The sequence below is a fragment of the Copidosoma floridanum genome, unplaced genomic scaffold (assembly GCF_036245765.1).
Source record: "Copidosoma floridanum isolate Cflo_tuat_1 unplaced genomic scaffold, Cflo_Japanese_pri ptg000030l, whole genome shotgun sequence".
Taxonomy (NCBI): domain Eukaryota; kingdom Metazoa; phylum Arthropoda; class Insecta; order Hymenoptera; family Encyrtidae; genus Copidosoma; species Copidosoma floridanum.
The window spans coordinates 14,633,048-14,656,625 of record NW_028321907.1 but is presented as its reverse complement, the minus strand read 5'-3'; the positions used below and the strand labels follow the sequence as shown (position 1 = coordinate 14,656,625).

Here is a 23,578-nt window from a genome sequence, read left to right as displayed (position 1 = left end):
AAATCTTGATAATAGATTTCGTACCAAGTCTACTAAGATAAGTGCCAGGCCCAAGGGCTGAGGGATCCCTTAAGCTTGCTCTGATTAAACGCACAACCTGCATTTCTCACTGACTCAAACAAAAAAAACCTTTTATTGTTTGTATTTTGCATAATGATTGAATCACCTTATCATCTCTTAATTAATAAGCTAGGACCAATGGCTAAGCAGGTAATAAATGTACAAGTTAACGGTATTTCAATCTGGTCATTAACCGAGTCATTAACTGTCGATAAGCAGAGCAATTGATTATAAAAACTTACAAAAATCGTTTAAAGTGGCTTAAAAATCGCCAAACTCCCAAGTTTCCCACGTTCTTAATCTACAATATGTCGCCATATGACTGTGGTCTTGCAAAACCCACCCCGTGAGTACCACTATACAGCTAAGCATGTCGCGACGCTCCTCGTCATCAACGTCTTGACCTCGACCGAAACGTCTTAGCTTCTTTTCTTCGATACCCTCGCTCGTTTAACCCGTGCAAGGAGTGCAAGGGCCAAAGTTCGTTACGACTCGTTTTCAGGGACTTCCCATTTTTTTCGTCAACTCGTTCCTACAGCAATGAGACAGCATGCCACCCTGATTTCAATAACATTGAACTTCCGGCCGACTAACGGACATTTAGCGTGCCAACAGAAACGGTAGCAGTCCTCTTTTTCTAGTTCAGTATCATCGTAAGCTCCATGGCATCGATTTTTCACTCGCGACAGCTGTCGCATCATGAATTCAATGTACTTATTATACTGGTGCGTCGTTGTTGCTTCTGATAGTAAATTCGATGTATTTTTTAGCTTTTTGTCTTCTGCACACGCGCGTATTTTTTATAGGGAACACAATTTTTTTTTCTGATGATAAAATTTTCTTATATCTTCGTAGAAGAACATAACGAAGGGATTATAAACGGCTCCATAAATAGATTATGTGCATACTTAGTTATAAAAATACGTAAAACTTTGATAACAATTTTTAATCGATTATACCACGAAGAGATTTTTATAAAAAATCTCATGGTAATATTGTACATAATTAATTCTATGAGAAATTATAAGAATTGTATAAACTTTGTTATGTACATATTATTTACATACAACATTTTAAAAAACTTAAAAATTTACTTCTACGCAGGTGTGCTAAAAAATAGTCATTTTCCTCAACTTAGCTACTGGTTTTTTTTTCATTACATTGCGAATTGTTTAAAGATAACTAAAAATAAATTAAGGAATAAGTGGATATCTCGTGTACTAAAACAGAGATGGATGTGATTAACTTTTTATTAAATAGATAGGTATTTAAATCAGTTCAAATAAATGGTACAATAGGTCACTAGGGCACAAAATACAAACATGGGTGTCCGAAGGGCACGGTTGTTGTACGTTGATGCCTGAGTCGCGTATAATATTTTTCTCATCGAGGGAGCAAAGTGCAATTTTGGGCCCGTGGGCACACTTTTCGCTCAGTAAATCACTTTTGGCCCCAGTGAAGAATAGTTCTCTGGGTCTGGAGAGCGCAAAAAACTTTTCTATCCGTGGGATTTATGTGATTATAAGGGTGCAAAGTGTGACCCGAGGGCGCAAAGCGGCAGTTGCACTTTGGGCCCATAATAAGAAAAATGAATAATTATAATAAAAATTATCAAGTGCTAAAATAATGCAAATAAAAGTAACTAAAAGAACTAAACAAGTAACAAAACAAAAAAACCACAGCAACAACAATAATTTTAATAACATCGGTGATAAGAACGGTAGTAACAACAAAAGTAAAAATAATTTTCTAATGAATAAGAATTTTAATGATAATAATAATTGTTATTATTATTATTATTATTATTATTATTATTATCATTATTATTATTATTATTATTATTATTATAAGTCACTGAAGTACAAAACTTGTTTTATTTCTTATAAAAGTAATAAGGTTTTTTTTTTGGTCAGCTTAGTACAGATTAATATTGTTCCACAAAACTCATTATACTACTAACAAATTATAAAATAACTTAATAATCTTCTACGTACAAAAAGGATACAAAAGTATTATCATTCAACTAAAAAAAAAAAAAAAAAATTTATTAAAATCAAACGAAAGTACGAGAGGCTTCAATCAATAACCTATCTGCTCTTTAATGCTCCATTAAAATCGAATAAACCCGGAAACCAGCTTCCTCATCTCTTTAACAATGTATTACGGTACAAAGTACGTTATGATCTGACGAGTGCATCAGCATTATCATTTTTCTCTCCCGCGATAGAAAGAAAAATTCCCATGTCAAACTGTAACGAGTGGCCGCATGCGAGCTTATATGAGATGAGAAACGAGTTCTCATGAGCATACATACGCATGGACTCACGCATGCTCGCTTACTCGCAGTAGCAACAGCATATGGCAAAAAAGCAGCCAGTGCCGATCGACAACGAGAAAGACTAACCCACGCTTTCTCTCCCTCTCTCACTGCGCTTCTCTTTCGCTCGTCCTCCCCCAATTCACAGGTACATCTACCTACGGGTGTAGCTTTTTTCGGGTGGGAGGAACAAAGGGAGTGTGGGTATACAGTGAATAGTTTGTAAGAACTGACGATCTGACGTGCTACCCGATACATCGACGCATACAGAACAGCCATATGCTCGTGAGTTCCCATGTACCATGTATACCATATATCACATCCACCCCCGAGAAAAATTGTACAAGCGCGTGTATCGATATGGTTCTTTTTTTCTATACCTACGTCAAAACAATGTTATACACGCGTTGTATGTACGTACGTACAAAATTCCATGCGTGAACTGAGCTTTGCAACAGGTTGCGGTCTCTTTTCCCCTTCTTCAACACTATCATCACAGTCATCTCTTTTTAACGTAACAACAGTTTAATGACGTTATGGCTCAAAGAAGTAAGAATCGATTATTGAGTAATTTTTTTTCTCCCTTTTTACGACTACCATTTTCGAAAATTGATCCCACATTACTTTTTTCTTCCACTTTGCTACAAGACGTTTGTTTGGCTTATCATTTAGTTTCTATGAAGGATTTAACATGCGCGCTGTATTTTTTCTGTTCTAAGCACCAGTCAAGCGTTAAAAGTGAAATGTGGGTTAATTTCATAGCACGACTTTACCACCATGAGAATAGACGTATTTATAGGTAAACTATAGTGCGTAGATATTTGGCTTGTGTCTGATATTTTTTGTTTTGTTTTTACAACGGATAAACAATAAAATAACGTTTTTTGGTAAAAAAAGGGTGTCTATTCGAAATCGAGAACTATTCCTTGTATAAAATATTAACTCTACTGACAGAGCTATGCTACAATAGGTTGACTCCAGTGAAGAATCTCTCTAGATATGAAAATTCATTACACTTTACACAATCATTATAAAAAAAGAACTCTTAAAGGCATGCAGGTCCAACTCTTGTTCTACTTATCTTACTCCATGTGAGAAACATACGAAAATAAAGCCCCGATCGCTGTTTATTTTCTATACGCATACAATATACACACGAAAAAATTAATTATCTCAGTTCGGCATTGTTGGCGAACAATAGCGGCATCAGGGAGGCAGAGGCTAACAGTGGGTAAATGAAAGCAAAGAGGATCGGCATATAAGAATGAAGAGAAGGTGGACGCTTTTAAAAAGCGGTAGAGGGACAGGGGAAGCGTGGAGAATCCAATCTCATGCTTCGATCGCATGTTCACCAGAAAAATCACAAAGTGACGCGAATGAGAGTAGTCCATCTTGTACACTTATACGTACTAAATGACGGGTGCCCTTATGTACACGTAAGAAAGACACCAAAAGAAAAAAAAAGAAACATAAAGAAAGAAAGACAGCAAGAGGGCAAAGAAAAAGAGAAGATCGAGAAGGCGTTCCTCCAAGAAGGGGCTGTCGGAGTGGGACTCCAAGAGGACGCTTTTGCTCGGCGCATTTGACGTATAATGTTCCTACGCGCACGTATGCAGTGGAGTACTTTGAATGGTCGTTTGCAGCCTCCAATGAAGGAGGAAAACGAGAGAAAGGCAGCGTTGTTGTCCTCAGTAGCAGCATCGAGGATGACGTAACAGGAGAAGAACTGCCCCCGCATCTCGCTCCACTGTCGCATCGAGTATATGGGTATACGAGCACCAACAGTGTCGCTGTCAGTGAACCGTGTGTGCTTTGTACTTCATCCTCTTCGTCCTCTGAAAAAACTACGCCCGTCTAATAAAAAGGAGAGGGCCCGCACTCTCTTTCCAGCTACCCTATCCTCATCTCGCCGTCGTCTTTCTCGAATTACTTGCCGTCACCATTTTTTCTCTGTCATCAACCTTCACGTCGCAAGGTGAATGTGCGAGCGCGCAAGTTGCTTTCAAGATCTTAAAGTATACGCGAACGTATACACATATACGTTAAAATAAAAAGAACATACATGCATATTGTGTGTACACAGTATATGTACTCGGGAGGAGAGAGTCGGCTTTTGACGCAGTTCTTCTTTTCGATGGAAGAAGTATAGACTTCTCTCTGCTTGCCCTTACGCTGCGCACGAATCGTCATCTGAGGGTGCGATCCCGCCCAGTGGAGTAGCGTAACGATGTCTTGATGCCGTCGTCGTCGAGGAGGCACAAAGCGCTTCCGGAGAAAGACCCCGCCTTGACGACTTACCCATGTACGGAGAGATTTCGTTACTCCCTTTTCACAAATGCCGCACACCTCCTACCACCCGCTGTACCCCTCTCCCTTTTTTTTCTCCCATCTAAGACAGCGCCCTTTTGCGTCGTCGTCTCAAGGTGAAGGTGCATGCGCAGGTAGCTCTTGCCTGTTCACGTGTGGGTACGCTGCACGCGAGGGGGAGACATCGAAAACTATACAATCCATGTCTACGCCCTGGTGCTTGCACACCTGAATCCTCTTTGTAATTAACACACAGACCTTGCACCATGAAACGCTACGTGCATGGTGCGGTACAAGGTGCCACTATTAATGTTAGTGCGTTTCTGCACTTGCGCTGTGAGATGTGGCTCATTGTCTCACATGAAAGCTTAGAGTAGCAACTTGATGCCACTAATAAAATGCTCAATGCCAAAATGGTCTTTTCTTTTGTTCCGCAATTTTAAAATCTATCTTAAAAGAAAAATGAAATTCCAAAGAGGCTACAAAATCTCAACGGGTGATTAAGAAGCTAAAAATTCATTCCAAAACTTTACTTTCCCACACAAATTTTGCGAGAGAAATTCCATTGCAGGTGATAAAAAAAAGGATCATAAAAGTGCTTCAGCCAAAAAACGTAGTAATGTGAATGCACTTATAAACGTGGAGTAAGAAAAAAAGCCCGTCAAAGGAAAAAAGGAGGCGGATCTTAATAGCTTCATGCGTCTCGTGCTTGAAATGTCTTTTTCGAGTGCTCAGCAAAGCGTTGGAAGCTATAAAGTCCCGGCAAAACGTAAAAGTGCGCGAGAGAACAGGAAAAATCCGCAGCAGCAGTTACAGGATCGTGGCGCCAGATAATCTGATTTGATTTCAATGTGCCGCCGTCTTGGTTTTCCGTGCGCTTTCCCCAGCTCTTTGACGTTTGTGCACGGCGCTCGACCCTTTTCAGGCTTTGGCTCGTTACCAAGCTTTTTCCTTAAGCTTTATTTCCTTGTATCTTGTCACGTTCCGTTTGATTCGTGCAAACGGGGTAGAAAGGCTTTTACAGGATACTTATTAAAATTATAGTCATTCTCCCGTGCTTGAAATCACGGGCCGGAAATTTTTACTTTTTTTTCAAGATTTAAATTTACCACTTGAATGAATGTAGTTTACAGAGCTTGTATGTTATCTTTACGGAAAACTATCTTTTTAGTTTCCATTAAAAAAAACTCAAACTACATAACTGGAAATAAAAAATAACAATTTTTCAAGAACAACAAGAATATTTACAAAGAATATAATACTTTGTAGGAGCATGGCTACGTATTTACTTGCCTTATATTTATTCTCTAATGTAGAGTGTACACTATCTTTGAGAAATGTATTATTAATGCCTAAAAAGTAAATGGATTATCTATTTTATTTCTGTAATATTAATGTTATGCACCTGCAGCCAGCAAGCATTTGCTATTCGTCTCTTACGAAGAATGGAGTAACTACGTCCTAACCAGAGGCAGAGTTTCTACTCTTAGGAAAGTGGACATCATCTCTTACAGATAGTAGTGAAACCAAAGTAAAATTATTGTAACTGACGTAACTTCTTAACCTTATGATATATTTTATAGTGAATACTATGTTCATATTTGTATTGAGCTTATTATAATACTGGTACCACATAGTTGACTTAATCTTCTTGATAATAACATGTTCACCTCTCTACTAAACGTATCCGTGATCCAAACGTACTCTTTATATACAAGATGCAAAACAAGTAATATTCTACAAATAAGTACGTTACATTTGATGATTAAAATTTAAGTTTTACTATTTCCACGACTTGAAGTAAAAATGATCCATTGAAAAATATGCCAATCTTCTATCTCGTGACGTAGATGGAATACTTTTTTAGTTATTTTTGGTACAAGTCTTATTGCAGCTGATCAAAAAAAAAAACTTATGAAAACAAAACAGAATCAAAGCAAATTAATTTGACCTTGTATGTGCACTTTTGTGCGAGTTCGACATAGGCTGTCAGCCAGGATGAATCACCCCTCAGCCATGTACGATCGATCTGTACCACGACGAATATATGTAAATCTTTAGCTGTCCATAAGGTGAGGCTGGATATATATATATGAGGCGAGAGTAGCGTTGGTACGTGCTCAGAGCGCTGAACTAGGGATTTTCTTGTCGTTTATGAAGGTATACGTATTCCGATGCTATATTATGGGGTCGGTGGCACTGGCCGGCTCGTCATCACCACCGCCGCGAATTGCCTTGCTCGGTCTTGTTCTAACCTACCACACAGCAGTAAAAAATTAAGCTGTCATTCGCACTTGCTGGTGTAACGTATCGGTGAGGTATGAAGAGTGACCTCTTGAGGACACTATGTCTTTTTCGTAGGGCGCCTAGTCACAGTTTTCCTTTTTTTTTTTAAATGAGTGGAGTTGGTTAATCTTTTATTTCTAACTGTATAGCGGTTTGTGCAAAAAAATTGGTAAATTATTGAGAGTATATTGCAATGATGTAAGAATGCATCAAGCAGATACGAGATATTTAATTGCTTATGATTACTTTTTACTGGTCAAACATTGATTATTACTGTATCACTATTTTTCTTCTCATTGTTTACCACTTATACGATGATTAAACATTAATCAATTACTTATCGTTGCTTATCGCAATTTCGATTATTATCATTAAATATCACTTCTTCACAAGCTTGCTTAGCAGCATGGCTTATCGCAACTTTTTATGTGTTAATCACCCAACCGTAAACTGGTTAATTGATTATAATGATTTTATCGATAATCATTCGTCGTTTTTAATAGTTTACTTCAAGTTATGATCTATTCATACCAAAAATACATTGTTTCATCTGAAATTCAGCTTAACATACGTATGACTTAACAATAATATTTTCCATTACAATTTTATTATTGTGAATATGTGTGTATTCGATGAGACTCACATCTAAAGTCTGATTTTTATTTAAATGTTTTGATGAATATTGATCATAGTAACTTGAATTCAGAATATGTAATCGGTAATTCGCGAATGAACATCCTTTTTAGTTGTTTCTCTTGTCCCGCCCTCTATAGATTTGTTCGATTAAAGTACTTTAGTTTTTAGTTATTATTTTAATTTTAAAAAAAAGATAAATCGTTGATAATTTTATTTTAAACGCTTGTAAACCATAAAATAATTAAGAACTTAAAATCATGCTGTTTTCTTATTAGATAATGCATTATACATAAAATTATCGGTCAAATGAAAAACAGCTTTAAAACAGAGTCTCAATGTCAGTTCGTTCTCTCACTAAGTACGTAGTATTAATCCAACATCAGCAGAAACGTCAGTGCATTTCGTGATTTGTATCAACAGAGATACGGTAATCTAGTAGAGCAGAAGTGGTAGTCTGGACAATCGAGTATCGAACACGAGCTGCTACTCTCAAGAGGGGGTAGATGAACAAAAGTTCACACGAGGGGCTCAGCCATCACCGCTAATTAAATCATTTGTTAGGCGAGCCAACGTAGTAGCAATCTCTCTCTCTCTCTTTCACTACCTCGGAAAATTGACCCCGTACAATCGTACACATATACATACGTACGTGTAGTATAGAGTAGATGCAGAACAAGAGACGCGAGTTACAACAGATAAGCGGCGAAGAGGTGACATTCGTCAATGGGGGAGGGGGAAGAGAATGAGAGACACCCCGTTGAGAATTCCATTATCGTCCCACGATTTATGCTGCTCAAAAAGAGAACTGAGCCAGTGTATTGGAAGATCGGCGAGGGGAAAAAGAACGAGAGGAGGCGTTTTGCGGCACCGGCCATTTTTCGCTTAGCTCTTGTATTCTTTTTAATAAACGTGACGAAATTTGATCTTCGATCATTTTCTCTTTTTCGTTCCTTCTTTTTGATTTTTTTTTATTCTGTCTATGGTTATTAATGTTGGACGTAGCGAGGTTTTTCCACGTAAGCTGTAGAAGTGACTTTTTATGATTAAAATCATGGATGTGTTATACTTTCAGTCGCACAGACGAGTAAGTCCAAGAACAGAGAAATATGAAAAGTAAAGATTAATTTGAGATTCGTTTAAATTAAAAATTAGTGGTTGAAGGGGATAAACAATTAACATAGCTATACATTATACTATCATTTTCATCCTTCTTTATGATATAAATTCGTTATACACCAGAGTTTCACCCAGAGGAAGAACAGTAGAGCTATAAAGTTGCCGATAATTACAGATCTTTTATCCTTCTTCTACAACTTTGCTGACTTTGATAGTGTAATCCACTTGACCAGCTCATTGTCGTTACGTGCACGCCATGTGTACTAAATACGACAAGCGGTATGTACTATATTATAGAGTTCCATAGGTGTACGTATAAGTCTCTTCACGTACTCATAACATCACGCTGCTGTTCACATGTAAACCCACGAAGCCGAAGCAGAGGGGGTCAGACATTGCGGCTACACCACGCCCTCGGCTGACCAGCTCCGCCTAAAGGGAGCATCGTCGCCCCCGCATGCGTGCTGCTAATAGTTGTCTGGCTGATGCCGGGCGAGTCTCTACTGCTCTCTACCCCTTAACTTTGGCTGATAATGCTCCAGTTTATTTAGGATAAAGGCGATGCTATGCTTTTTGTCAGTTGCTTCTTAAGCTGAAGTCCTAATCACTCTAAACGTAAGAATATATTTTCAATTTAATTTTTGTTCTTTTATCGTACGGCAAGAAGGTTTTACTCGATCTTCCAGCGAAACACCTTTCTGCTATGTATGTAGAAATCGTGAATATGCCACGCCTCTCTCTAGTATAAATCAGTGTGTGAGAGAGAGCCCACAGTACCCGACTTGACCAATTGGAAGTGAGGCGCGATACACGTGTTAAATCATATTTTAAAAAATTGTGCGTAATTCGCCGACAGAATTTAAGCTTCACAACGGTATTTCCACAAGGCAGTTTTTAGGCTAAATAATTTTGTTAGGAGCGTTTATACTTAGTAAAATTCTTGTTGCTGATTATACAGTTAAGATGGAAACGACTTGGTTTTGGAGTAGTAAAATTATCAATTTTTTTTCGGTAGCTCCAATATTTTTAGATAAAATATAATATTAGCATAGAGAAAAATCTTTGCCACTCATTTCTGGTGTAATTATTTTCCATACGAATATAAAATTTTTCGGCTACTACTTAAGTATGACATTATAACAATAACTTGTATGAGTAAGGCTGCTGGCTACCGTTCCTATTTCGTAACCATTGTACCAGTTTGAAATTTTTCCCGATGAACATCTCATAAATGCAAAGGGTGTCCCAGGTTTACTGATTTTGAAAAAATTTCGGAGTTCACAGCTTGAGCTGCATTACGTGATTGTGAAAAAAACAATACTATAAATGCTGCCTATTGAGCAACCTGGCTAACCATGGCTATGTAGTGTAACTTTACCTGTTTTTATCCTTTATCCTTTGCACATACACAACTTATGTCTTGAGTAAATCTCATATTATCATTAAGAAAAAAAAAAAAATTTGTCCGGATTCTCCAGATAATAATCTTCGGTTGTCTTGACAAAGTGAACACAGTTAACAACGATAGGTAGTAATACTTCACTTATTTAGTATACGTTTAATTTAACTACAAAATATCATTAGTGTTGGTGCAAATACTAAGTTTTGAATGACTATAACTGTACCCTTAAATGTAAATATTTTAACGTTATTTTATCGTTCAACAAAATTATAAATTATTGTCAACGTTATATAAATCTCCATGTTCATATTTGTTCATGTAGGTATAGTTTTATTATAAGAATCACAGAGCTCAAGTATGTGTTAACGACTACATCCCTGGCTCTAATTTATGATCTTCTAGAGGTCTGTATTACATAGTTGAATACGCTTCTAATAGATAGTAGTCTTTTGAATACATCAGTCCTTTTACGCTTTCAAAAAATATTGCATTGCTATTTTTAAAACCAAAATTTACAGCTCACTGAAAAATACGAGGAAAAATTAATCCCATGATAATCACAAATCACTTGATAGAATTCGTAGGATTTATAATACTCGTACTTACACTCGTACAATTTTAACTCAGAACATTCGTAGCTGAAAAAATAAACAAAAAGTGGCTATTCAACTAAAAATGTTTTTAACAACTACTCCGGAACACTGACAAGCCACCCCAAAATTTAGAATCACCGTAAAAAGTGACCTGATTAATTAACAAAGCTCTGAGTCACTATAGTCGAGGGTCTCAATCATTAGCCAAACTCGTCACGGAACGGTTGTCAGTTCGCACATACAATCCATGAGAACTCACATAATGCGTCAGCTCTCGCGTTCCATCATTACTCATGCAGGGCAATGACTGAGCGAGCTTTTACCTGTTTCGCCGAGGGAAAAAGGAAGAGAGAAACCCACATGAGCATCAGCACCACCCCCAACTACCATACGAGTGCATCATTTTACATGGGATGCGTGTGTTACGCGAAGGGGATGATATCCACGAGGTTTTTCCCTCAGTATAATATGTATCAAGTGAGGTGAAACGTGCTGAGAATAGTTAGATGCGGTTTTCGGGCTGATGATTGATCTATATTTACTTGTTGTCTTTGTAAGATAATTAAGCTACAGTAATGCACTGAATTATGGTAATGGTCTATGGAAGATAATGTACAGGTTACATCATGAATGCTTGATTCTTCGGAAAAAAGTGATTGCATTAATCAATAAATGCAAAGAATATGTGTTATGATGTATCTGTTTAACCATTAATCTTGAAAGTATTGTAATTTGAAACAAGCGTGGTTTTCGTCTCTCAGCTAATTACTTCGCAAAATGAAAATCTTTATTTGTGATATATATTTTGAAATATATAATATATTGTGAAATATATTTTGTGAATAATCTATCTACAAGGAAAATTTGTTTAATAGTAATAAATCATTCGCATCGAACAAGTGTCCATATACATTATTATTTTTTTTTTAAGTTCAAATTTCGAGTACAGCCAGATACACATCAGGTACCACACACATTGCACGAAAAGCAAAAAAAAATCAGACCGTACAATAGCACGACAGGCTTGCCTTTTCTTATCTTCTTACCCTTACGATAAAAATATTTGATCCGTAGCCTGAACACCCCGAGTACTCTTCTGGGTGAGTGGTTAACAAGGGGGGATGAAAATAAATATCTCGATGTGAAATTACGGTTCAACCGTCCCCTTGCTTCCTCTACTATCGCTTAAGGTGCCAAAGAGAAAGTGGAGAACTGCGAGAGCTGTTGTAGTCTTCTTACCTGTAACACTATTTTTTCATAACGATTAATACGTCTCCATGCTTGTAAGTATATGTACTTAGAAACGTACGGGCGTACACGGCAGTATTCAAGAGACAAGTCCTAGAGTATGATCTCTTGTCTGCTCTCTAGAGACAAAGGAGATTGCGTGCACTCGACAGTGCCTATAGGAAGGACGTTGACCCGCATGTTTTCTGCTTTTGTAACTTGTGGGAAATATTTCCGTGTTCTCTCGTGATGTCATTGTGCATACGTCGTGCATCAAGATACACTCTTACTGTCATTCTGATGGACGTAAAAGAGAAGATGCATAAATACTATAAAAAATTCTGGTAAAGTCTACTAACGTCATTTGAGTACAAATTCCGAACCTGCTCTTGAGTCAGATTACTCTACTATTTTGGTAGATTTTATTACTCTTTGACTACATGTTATACATGATGATTATTCTTAATAAAAATATCAATCTTATTATATAACAATATTCAGTGAATTTGTAATTTATCAGCATGTAGCTTTTTTCCGTCGATGAGCTGTTGTTTTGACTTTCTTAATTTAACTATCACTTTAACGTATTTAATGGGAAGAGGCTCTTTTATAAAGCTTTTTATTACACTGATTACCAGTAAATTACATATTACGCTCCCATTATTTGTAAATAAAGATAGATTTAAATTAAAAATCAACGCCAATTCTGTTTTATCCAGGAATTATCTAGAGAAGAAATCTCATGGGTGACAGCCACTAGACTAACTACACTCTTTAGTATTGATTGCTAAAACTATCAGGTAAACACTACTACTTATCGAAAGTTTCAGCAGACTCCACTAGATTAATTTTTATAGTATTATAACAGAAACAAGAGAGCTCTTGTCTACGTATCTTCTTTTCGGCCGACATGTGTCTTTAGTTTTTCAGTTTTGATCTCCTCTTTTGGCTGACGCTCTTCAAATAGGACATGCCTTCATTGAATTACAACCCACTCGAATGAGACAACAGATTTTTTTTCATCGAACAAGGGTAACGGATGATATTACATGGCATTCAATTGAAAGTTTTTATCTACTCCACCGTGCTTTTTGTCTAAGAAAGACAACAAAAAGAAAAAAATAAGCAAATGAAAAATTAAACAATGTACATCAGCGCATCGGATGGACGATGAGAATCTTGGAATATAATGAAGATCGTAAGAAGGCCACGCTTCCCTTTTTATTTGGGTGGAAGAGCAAGATGATAATGGATGGGGATTTAGCGTCGAAGGTTGACAGAGACAAATCGTTTGGCGCGCGTTCCGTTGTTGTTGTCCTTGAGGTGGCGTCGTTAGTGGTTGGGCTACCTAACACTTGAACCACAGCACGACAAATCATTTTCCATTAGAGCAAATGGTACCCTTTTCGTCCCTTACCTTGCTTTTTGAAAAATTTTCTGATAAAATATGACTACAAGACAGGACGAAGAGCTTAGCTGCTTCTTTTCCTTTACGGGAGCTAAAATTGAGTGACAACTTTATTTATTACGTATGATCGTGTGATAAGATGCTTCCATTGGTTTCTTTTATGTACACCCATTCTGTCAAAAACTCCGAAGCAAGGTTGAATCAAAAGTAGGTGGGAGGGGGGTTTTCCCCGAATATATACAAATTTTAATGTATGCCTTAGAGACATGATTGAAATACATTATAATATCACATGATATTGTTATTCCAGAGTATTACGTTGTTTGAATAATAAAGCTCTGGTGATCAATTTTTTGATACTCTGTCATTGTAACTATTTTTTATAATTTTGTATTAATAAAGCTACAAATAATAGGACTAAACATTAAGATTTTTGAATATCACTTAATCACACGAGTCCTTAAAATTCACTAAAATCCTTACAAATACTATCACTTTATTCAAATAAACACTACAACTGCACTTCTACTGTTATTTTAATGATTTCAAACAAAATCAGTATAATTTCCAGAACTACTGCATTGAACTAATACTTAAAATATATTTCCAGTGCACCAACATTACCACTAAACGTATACCTTGATACTTTCACATAATTAACATTATTGTTAAAGAAAATAATTGGTTGTGGATTCTTATGCGTGGGCACGCGATCTGTTAAGAGCTGTCAAGGGATCAAAATGTTGAGCAACGTTCCGTTCGTCTCAACGCCAATCTCATTAGACTCCCTTTATTAAAACATGAGAAAATAATATCATACACGTGCAAAAACTGTAAAATCTATTGCTTACTCACAATCAGTCACTTTCAAAACAAGAAAAATTTTACGATGATAGTCACAAACATTGCCACTCCTCTAAAACTGAATGATTCCTTTCTTTTCAGAAAATATAGTACCATAGTGAAAAAATCTACGCAATAATTTCAAAATTCTTTAAAAAATCATTAGCAAAAAATACAGGCTAATCTGCAAGAACGGATCTATCCATGGACAGCCCTCACACGTTCAGATGCTGTATCCAATACTACTTTCTCAATGTCTTCACAATTATGTGAATGACTATACAAAAAAAACGTGCAGTGACATTTGGAGTATACTAAGTATAAATGCTTTATATTCTACATTCTATCAGAATAAACGTGAAACCTGGATGAATCTCTTCTTAAGCAAAAAAATACGGGACTGTGGGCATGTATCAACAATGTGTTATCGAAGATCTGTGTGTCCCAGCATTTAGAATGCGAGAGTGACGAGTAGAGGTACGTATGTTTTGTACATACAAGCAAAGAGCAGGACAAATTTCAAGGCGTTACAAACTACAAACTTCACGAGGGTATACGCTGTACACAATAGTATGGGGATAAAATAAAGTTACAGAGATCGAGAACTATTATTCTGAAGAGGGTAATTGTGTGTCTTGAGAGAACTGGTTAGCGAAGGTCAGTGGCAAGCAAAGAAAGACTCACACGTGCACCTCTCGCTTTTGTTAGTCAGACTTTGTTCAGGAATATGTGTCTTTTATTTAGACTTGATCTTAGGTTGTTGTTTGATTTTTTAAAGATGTGAAGGTTTCTAAGGTTTCTTTTTTCTTGTGCATTATAAAGGTATGTTTTGTAAGGAGAACTTTTCATTAAAAAAAAAATTTGTAGAATCGTCTGAGAAATAATTGAACCATTGATTTGCTTGTCACACTAAGTGTGTTATACTTTTTTACAGAACAAAAGCACTCGATTTTTACTTGTTCATCTTTTTCTTATTTTTCTTATTTCCCTAATTGTTTTCTAAACCATAAAGTCTAGAAAATTACTAATACGTATCAGTGATTAGCTCATTTATTCTTAGCACACTTAACAGGGTCTTATCACGATCATATTTTACTTTCCAAGCTATTTTTTACAGATAAAAAAGATATACTCAGAGTATCGAAGACATAAAAAAAAAAAATAAAGTGATCCTATACTATTAAAATAAAGCACACCTATATAGTATATTCTCACAAGTATGCAGAAAAGGTGAGAGAATAGGGGTAATAAATATAAATATGTACCACCGACCACAGGTGAGGCTTGTTTTCGTACCTGCATCCACCACTAATTTCTTTCTCTCGAGACCACTCGACTACTCCCCCAACTTATCCCCTCTGGTTTGTAACCTCGTTCACCTCTTCATTGTATTTCCATTAGCGGCTCTCCTTCTACCCCCCTCAAGTTCTTTCTCTCACACTCTTCATCTTATTTCTTTATACTTCTCATGTTTTTGTTTATCTCAGTATTTTTACATATACCACATTGAGCTCCAGATCACTTGCTTTTTTTTTATTCTCTTCCAGACAACCTGATGGAAATGTGTTACCCTCCTGTTTCTTTGAATAATACCTGTTTATTCGCAGCTCCAGTGTACACGCACATGCTTTTATACGGTGGTCCGAAAGATGGTAGAGGTGGAGGGATATCTTTGATTCTCGAGGATGTATATTTACAAAGACGGTTTTCAATTCCGCACTACGAGGTAGGAGACTGATCTTTTGTTTGTCCAATTGATTATTGTTTTTTGTTTTGAAGATATCATTTATACTCAATAGTGTAGAATAAAATAAATAGATTCTAGATCAGCAGATGAAAATACAATCATTGGACAAACTTTATCTAAAAAATAGAAAAGAGAACTGCAGTATACCAACTTGCGTTGTCAAATAAGCTCAACAAGTACACTGTGTGAAATTAAATTCACGAAATAATGTGTAGACATCTCTTATCGTATGCACAAAAATTTTATGTTGCTGATATAAAAATCACAACATGGCAGAGTACGAGCTGCAATACGCTGTCAACCAGTCAAAAACTCGCTTTATCTCAACAGTCTCGGTTTGCATCACTAAAACGTTAACGACAACTCCCATAACTCCACTTTAAATCGACCGTCACTTCGAAGCCCTGGAGCAATTGCGCTTGAAAATAATAAAGATACGTCTTTGAAACGTCAACAAAAATTGGGCGCAGTCGGCGTCAAGCCGAAAAATCTCGGCCAAGCAAAGTCACGTGTGATCCACAAGGGAGATTCATTGTCTCTTATTTTTCATCATATGCACGCGCCAACGCTTTCGGAACTATAGTACGTAGCTAAGAGGGTTGGGATGAAGAGAGGAGTCGCATCGCATCCTTATTTGTTTTACTCGTAGAGTGTCACGCCACCACACTGCGCATTTACACACGCAGATTCTGGACTGGCACTTATCCAATTTTTAACAGTAGAGATGAGAAGGGTAGCAGCAACAATAGTCTATTTCAGACGATTATTACTGTTACATACGTACATGTATGTATGTATCATTTTGTGAAAGTACATCGGCCCACCAGCTCATGGATTAGTATTTCAATCATTTGCACAATGCACGAGGCGCGCTCAAGTGGCAGCACGTGGCTGTGTTTACGCGACAGCGACGTCGCTTTTGGCGTCTCTTAAGGCGCTGGATTGGTGTGTATTATATCGAGTGAGGGTTCGTCGCCGACGACGTAAGATTACAAGGAAACAGAGGGTAATCCGACCGAGAGTCGGCAAAGCCTTATCCCTGCTTTACCGGTCAAAGCACGTTCGGCTGCAGAGGGCCAGTACAACCCTGGCTTTAGGCCCGTGAGAACACCCAAATTGATTTTAAACCCTTTGTCTTTTGCCCATCGAACCCTCGACAGCCAGGGGGTAGAAAGCTCTTTCGAGTTCACCGGCCTTATACCACTGCTGCTACCCCTGTGTATATTATTACCAGGCAGACCCTTCAACCGCATCTCGTTGGTAGGGATTTACCGGATATTTTATTTTGATAGACTTTTAGACGATTTCAAAAAAATTTTTTAGATTCGTTGTGGACAGCATTGTTGGAGCTTACTTGTTTGTGTTGTAATTATTACTTGCATAAATTTTTTCAATAATTTTTATTTTCAACTGAATTCTACATAAAATATCAAGAGAATGGGTATTTATTTGACATTTAGTAAATCACTGCAAGTTAATGTCACTTCTACAAATAATTGCCGATCGTTGGGTTAGTCGTGTGATTATCTAATCAAGGCAACAACTAAAAGTTGTTAACTTTATAAAATAGATGTACGAAGCATTGAAAAATGTTTATCCTTTTACTAGCGCATCTTCATTACATTTAACCGTGAGTGTATAATTCAGGCCATCAAGATACAAAACGAGTACATGCCAAAATAAATTACTAGTCAATTCGGAAGAGCCTGATTTCAGTGCCTGTATCAATACGAGCATCGAAGAAGGTCACTCACTGTTATATATACTGAAGGCGTGGGCACTAATAATTATACAAGGCCGAATAGTAATAGTATAGCTAATGTTTTGAAGTTATAACAAAGTGGTATATTTATTAGAAACATTTTTTTATTATTACGTGGAAAATATGAACTATAATGAAAGATGTTTTTTTTGCAACCAATAAATAGTGAAGTTATTTACGTTTTTTGATTTTTTTCCAAACGATGGGTACAATTAGATGTTTGTTCAAAATAAATTATTCATCGTCGTTCACAGGTGAGTACAAAAGAGTTTTGCTCCGTACGGCATTATTTTCTTAGTATGTCCAAAAGTCAAGATAGAAAGTAAGAGGACAATTTATCGAAAACAATAAAAAAAAAATTTATAAAATCAAATTGTGCTTGCATAAACTTAAAAACAAGACAGAAGAAATAATATTGGATATACTCAGAAATGGTGAGGGGAAATCCCATTGCTTTTGTAAAAGCAGAGCCCAGTTACCGAAGAATTGCCTGCGGCTAGGCAACTTTGTGTACACTGTCAAGATGGGATAAGCATTGGTTCAGGGGATATGGCAGAAAATACGTTCGATGTGACTCTCTTAATTTTTTGCCAACGTATGCAAATGAAACTTGGATATCGCTGTATTCTTATTTTCAAAAAGACATGGTTGGTCTTAACTATTTTTTATTTTTCAACGATTTATAGATCTCATTAATGATTTACAGTTTGAATAACTGAGATCTGTTTTGAGTCTATGAATACTTTTAGTGAGGATATCAGTTGGATTTCTCACTATTCACATTCACATTGGTTTACAATTATCAGCCAATTAAATAACTGGAGTTATTAACATCATGACACTGTTTTGTCAATATTACAAAGTTAATTAAATTATTTACGCTGATTATTAGTGAAATAAGTGCTCATGGAGCACAGAGTTCATTTTCAGAGCAAACTTGGTCTAAAAAAAAAATCATAGAGTTTGATATAATTGTACGTTGGATTACTATAAAATTATCTTGAACAATTAAGCAAGCTCACAGAGCTCAGGCAGACTTTGACTTCTATCAGTGTAGGATACTTACTAAATTGAATTGAATTTCATTACCTTTATTCTATTCATTTGACAAGCCAGAAAACGTCTTCATGACTATTTGTCACCGTATATCATTAATGTTAATGTTTGTGTCTATTTTTTTTAAGTGTCTTAGTCTTGGAGTATTGCATATATTATGGAAACGCAAGATGTCCACTTCATTTAATTGAAGCCATTGAAAAAGCTGATACTTTAGCTGTTTTGTAAACTAACTCTTAAAACTATTTAGTATCCAAACTGAAAAATCGTTTCCAAAATCTGTATCTTTTCGTCAAACTACGTTTTCTATAAGATACTTAATGAAAAAAACGTTGAATTTGAATCATAAATGTAATGGTAGCAAAGGTGAATAAAGTGAAAGAAATCATTTTATATTATAATAATGAATTTTATTACAAAAGTGCATTTGAAAAATGACAGCATATAGTGCAGCGCTTTACATGCGAATACTTGACCAATTAAATTTTTACTTTCTGTCTTTGAATTATAATTTTTGAAAATCATGGTAGTGTACGCCCTTATTGTCTTAAATGAGCTTTTTTTACAATTAAAAAAAAAATTATTATATTTGTTACATAATGCATGAACATCGGACGAGTGACCGATGCAGTGACTTCAATGTAAATCTGATGAAAAGAAATTGGTCGATAAATTATAATTTCACTTTTATCGTTAACATTACAATAAACTTCTGCTTGAGCAAAAAAGTAATGATCATTTATATTTTATGCTGATGACATGTGAAACAGAAATGACAAGTATCACACATTGCACCTTCGCTTCGATGACCATATGAATATGAAAAACGTATAAAGTACAATAACAAGGTAATAAGCGTATATAATTATCCTCAAGTAAATAGTAGCGCGGTCGCTGAGGTTTCGTCTACTTCGTAAACTAGCCACCTGACGTTACCGCGCTATAAGATAATACGATAACAGATGTACATTTACTCTAGGCACGGTAAAAACTCACATAATCATACAAAACATGAAAATGAATATGAATGTTAAATTTTTTTTTAACATTGGTTTATTTTAAGTTGCTTACAGTAAAACGAGTGAAAAGGATTAACAAACGACTAAATTTAGCTTTAGCTTCATCCAAAGTGGTCAGGATTATGTTGAGAAGAAGATAACATTCAGCAGCATCGCACAAAAGGAACTATCTTAGCACATGAGGTAATTGAAAATAAAGGTATTATTCTTAAATGTATAATGTATGTATAAAAAAGCTTACATATCAAGATAACATTGTTTAATGATACGCAGTTTCTGTCATCGGTAATGTCAGTCAATCACACAGACTTACTTATACATTAATGAATAACATGACCTAAAACCCATTTGTTTTAAACATCAGTGACAACTATACACGAATATAAAGACATGCTAATTCAAAAGTAACGCTGTCGTGACAAGTTCACGATCTCTTTTGTAGCGGCGGAGCCTACTTTTTCTGGATTTCGTGTCTCCACTCGAATATAGGACTATGATACTGTTTAATGGAGCTATTTCATTAACAATTTCTGTCAATTATTAAATTATCACGGAATTGATTGAATGTATTAAAAATTTTATCAATAAAATAAATATTAGTCTTTGATATGCCAGTTCTTATGGCTTATGAATAGTAGGTTTCGTTACAGAAGCGCCATCGTCACCAAGGCTAATTTTTGGTCTAAGAGATCTGAGAAACAGGGTCCAAGAAACCAGAAGGGTAGCCCTGGTTGAAAGGCGCTTACATGCAAAACAATATTTTTCTATCAAGGGTGTAGTAAAAATCCAAATGTCATGAAAAATGCCGCGAGGTAGGAAAAATTATTAAATAATTTTCAGAAATCCAGAAGACTCTGGCCGCTGTAGTATGTGCAAAATTTGTATATTCGTCACTGAAGAAATTGCTTATGCTACATTAAAAAAAATTTCAACTGCCTCACAATTTGATTGTACGCAATTAAAAATTTTACAGTTATTTTTATAAATGAGTGTTCATAAGTTCAAAAGTATTCGAAAGATCCTTTATTGGAATCATTTTCGTACGTATTATTATTAGATGATCAGTTACAGCCATGACTAAAAATTCATCAAAAAAAAAAAAATAATAATAATAAAATAAAATAAAATAATCAGCTACATACAAAACATTCGGAAGCATTTGTATAAAAATGTATTATGTATTAGCATTGACAAACATCATCTGGATAGCATGTACGCATAAAATTATGTAATAATACTTAGAACTAATTACAAAGAATATTTTTATGATTTTGAGTTACTCAATAAATATAGATTACATTTTTTGAAATTTATTTTTAAAAACTTATCATTGTAAAAAACCTATCGAAGGTATGTTTAGTCTTTTTATTTTTTATAAATACCGTAACAATAAAATTCACTTACAACTTACAAAGGACTTTAACTGCTAAAAAACTATCTAGCGATCTACTGACTTATTTTAAACTAAAAATAAAAATTGAGACAGTTGAGTTGGCAAGAGAGAAATAAAAATTATTAGAAAACAAGAAAAAGAATCAGTCGTTTAGTCATGATGACTCAATGGCAATAAAATTGCAAAAAAAGTATTTCTCAAAAACATTATAGAGTTGTTGAACAAAAACCTTTACATGAATAAGCTATTTTTCGTAATAAATCGTGTACAATAATCTTGTAAAGTACAATTTACTTATTTCAATTTTTATGTATTATAAGTGTTGTCATGATTCTATAAGATAGTTCGTTAAAATATTTTATAAAATGTATTGAAATCTTCCGATTAAATTAAAATTTGTCACAGATACTCTATGATCTTGTATTTTACATTGTCTATCCTGTGAAGGCTTGAGCTTGGATGTATTTAATACATGCTTTGACAATAAGTATTTGAGAATTGTCCTATAAAGTCTTTTATTTTCTCATCACTGCATGTTTACTGATTTTCATAATGAAATAAAATCAGAGCGCGAGGAACTTCATTAGGGCGTCATAAATGAGTCTTGGATTGATTGTTCCATCGGCAGTATATCTGACTCCTCTTAATGTCCCATCATCATGACTAACAACACCATACTCCCCAACAATAAATCCATCCGGCGTTCTCTCTTCCACACGATATTTCCGGTAATTACGACCCTCCTCCACGTAACCAACTTTGTGTCCATCCTCATCGATGTTCGTAGCCTCGGTGAAAGATTGGGGCCCATGTACGTTGCCGTTGCTTCCAACACTTACAGCTTCGTCCACTTCGTAGTTTTTTTCTTCTGGCTCACCAACAGCCTGGCCATTTGTATTGTAAACCTTTGATGGCTCCCCATACACTTTAGCTGGTTCAGAATAAACTTTTGATGGTTCAGAATACACCTGTGCTGGTTGGGAGTAGACTTTTTCTGGGCCACTATAAACTTTGGCAGGTTCACCATAAACTTTTGATGGTTCACTATAAACTTTTGAAGGTTCACCGTATACTTTAGCAGGTTCTGAGTAAACCTTGACTGGCTCACTATACACTTTTTCTGGTTCCCCATAAACTTTATCTTGTTCACTAAAGACTTTTGGATGCTGATTGTCGTAAGCATTTCCATTTTGCCGAGTGTTATAGATTTTTGAGCGTTGGTTATACGTTGTATCATCAAAATGCCTTCCTACTTTACGTCCTTGACTTCTCAGTAAAGGTTTATGAACTTCTTGTAGTTCATGATTCACTTCTTTCGTCTCTTGATTTTGTTCTGGAAATTCATATCTTTGTTCTATAGGTTCTGAGTTGCTACTACTTCCAACCGAGTCTCTGGAATCCTGATGAATGTCTAAGGGCATTGTTTGTTGTCTGAGAATAGGTTTTGATGTGACCATAGTGACATACTGTGAGCTGGTTTTGGGAGCTCCTTCTTCAACTGAAAATTCACTCCTATTTGACTCAGAAACGATGTTATTAAGTTCTTCTGTTACTAGTTTTGCAGGCGTAGACGTAACTCCAGTAGATGTAAAGGTTACCCTTGTCTGGGATACTGTAGAAGACGACCGATGATCAGGGGTGGCATTATTTGTCGTTGCCATTACAGGTGGAGGCCGAGTGGTTAAAAAATCATTTGAATCATAATGTTCAACTCTGACCTTATAAGGAGTCTCTTCTACAGTCGACGTAACACTTACTCCTATTACTTTTTGGTTTACAAGTTTAGCTGATTTATTAGACATTTTACTAAAGCTTAGCTTCGTAACCGGATCACTTGACTTTGCAATATATTTTGAAGATATATCACCAGGCCTATTTAAATCATCTACTATAGTCTCTAAACTGTGATGTCTATTGTCTAAGAACTTATGACTTATGGGATAGTAACGTACTCCTTCATCTCTAACTGGAGTTGTTCGAGGTCTGGCTGGTGTAGGCTTTACTGTGAGTGGCACTCGAGATATCCGGAAAATATTAGCCTCATCGTTTTTTGATTCTGCAGGAACACTGTCCATCGGAACCGTTGTATTACGTCTGAGACTTAAACGTCTTCGTGTCGGTCGTGGAGCCATAGCACCGTTAATAAAAACTGACAAAAATTCTGTTCCAGCCAAAATATCGTTTTTTTTCGCTGATACAGGTACTGGTACAGCCAAACCTTTCTCCCACGTCAACGATGCCTGCAGTAGTACCTGGAAACAAATAATCGTATCAGTACCTCTGTTCTACATTGAATTACGTATAATAGTATCCCTGTCAAATATGTTTGTGACCCAACTGAATTGTAACCCTTCTAATGCCATTTGGTTCTTTACTTGATTACAATCTAGCTTCATTTCAACGAAA

The 23,578-nt window shown here is 35.9% G+C and overlaps 2 protein-coding genes across 2 annotated transcripts in view; both read right to left on the bottom strand.

Moving 5' to 3' along the window:
* tll (nuclear receptor subfamily 2 group E member tailless) overlaps nt 1-17,195 on the bottom strand; it is a 37,856-nt gene extending 20,661 nt beyond the window's left edge. Inside the window, 2 exon segments of the mRNA XM_089596831.1 lie at nt 16,767-16,870; nt 16,991-17,195. Coding sequence (XP_089452957.1) covers nt 16,767-16,870; nt 16,991-17,195 — 309 coding nt within the window.
* A 4,437-nt stretch (nt 17,196-21,632) lies between these two features.
* On the bottom strand, nt 21,633-23,568 carry LOC106639580 (uncharacterized). Its single transcript, XM_089596830.1, has 2 exons — nt 23,506-23,568; nt 21,633-23,424 (listed from the first exon to the last, which is right to left on the bottom strand). The coding sequence occupies exons 1-2, from the start codon at nt 23,566-23,568 to the stop codon at nt 21,736-21,738; spliced, it is 1,752 nt and encodes a 583-aa protein (XP_089452956.1). The 3' UTR covers nt 21,633-21,735.
* Nucleotides 23,569-23,578: the final 10 nt, after the last annotated feature.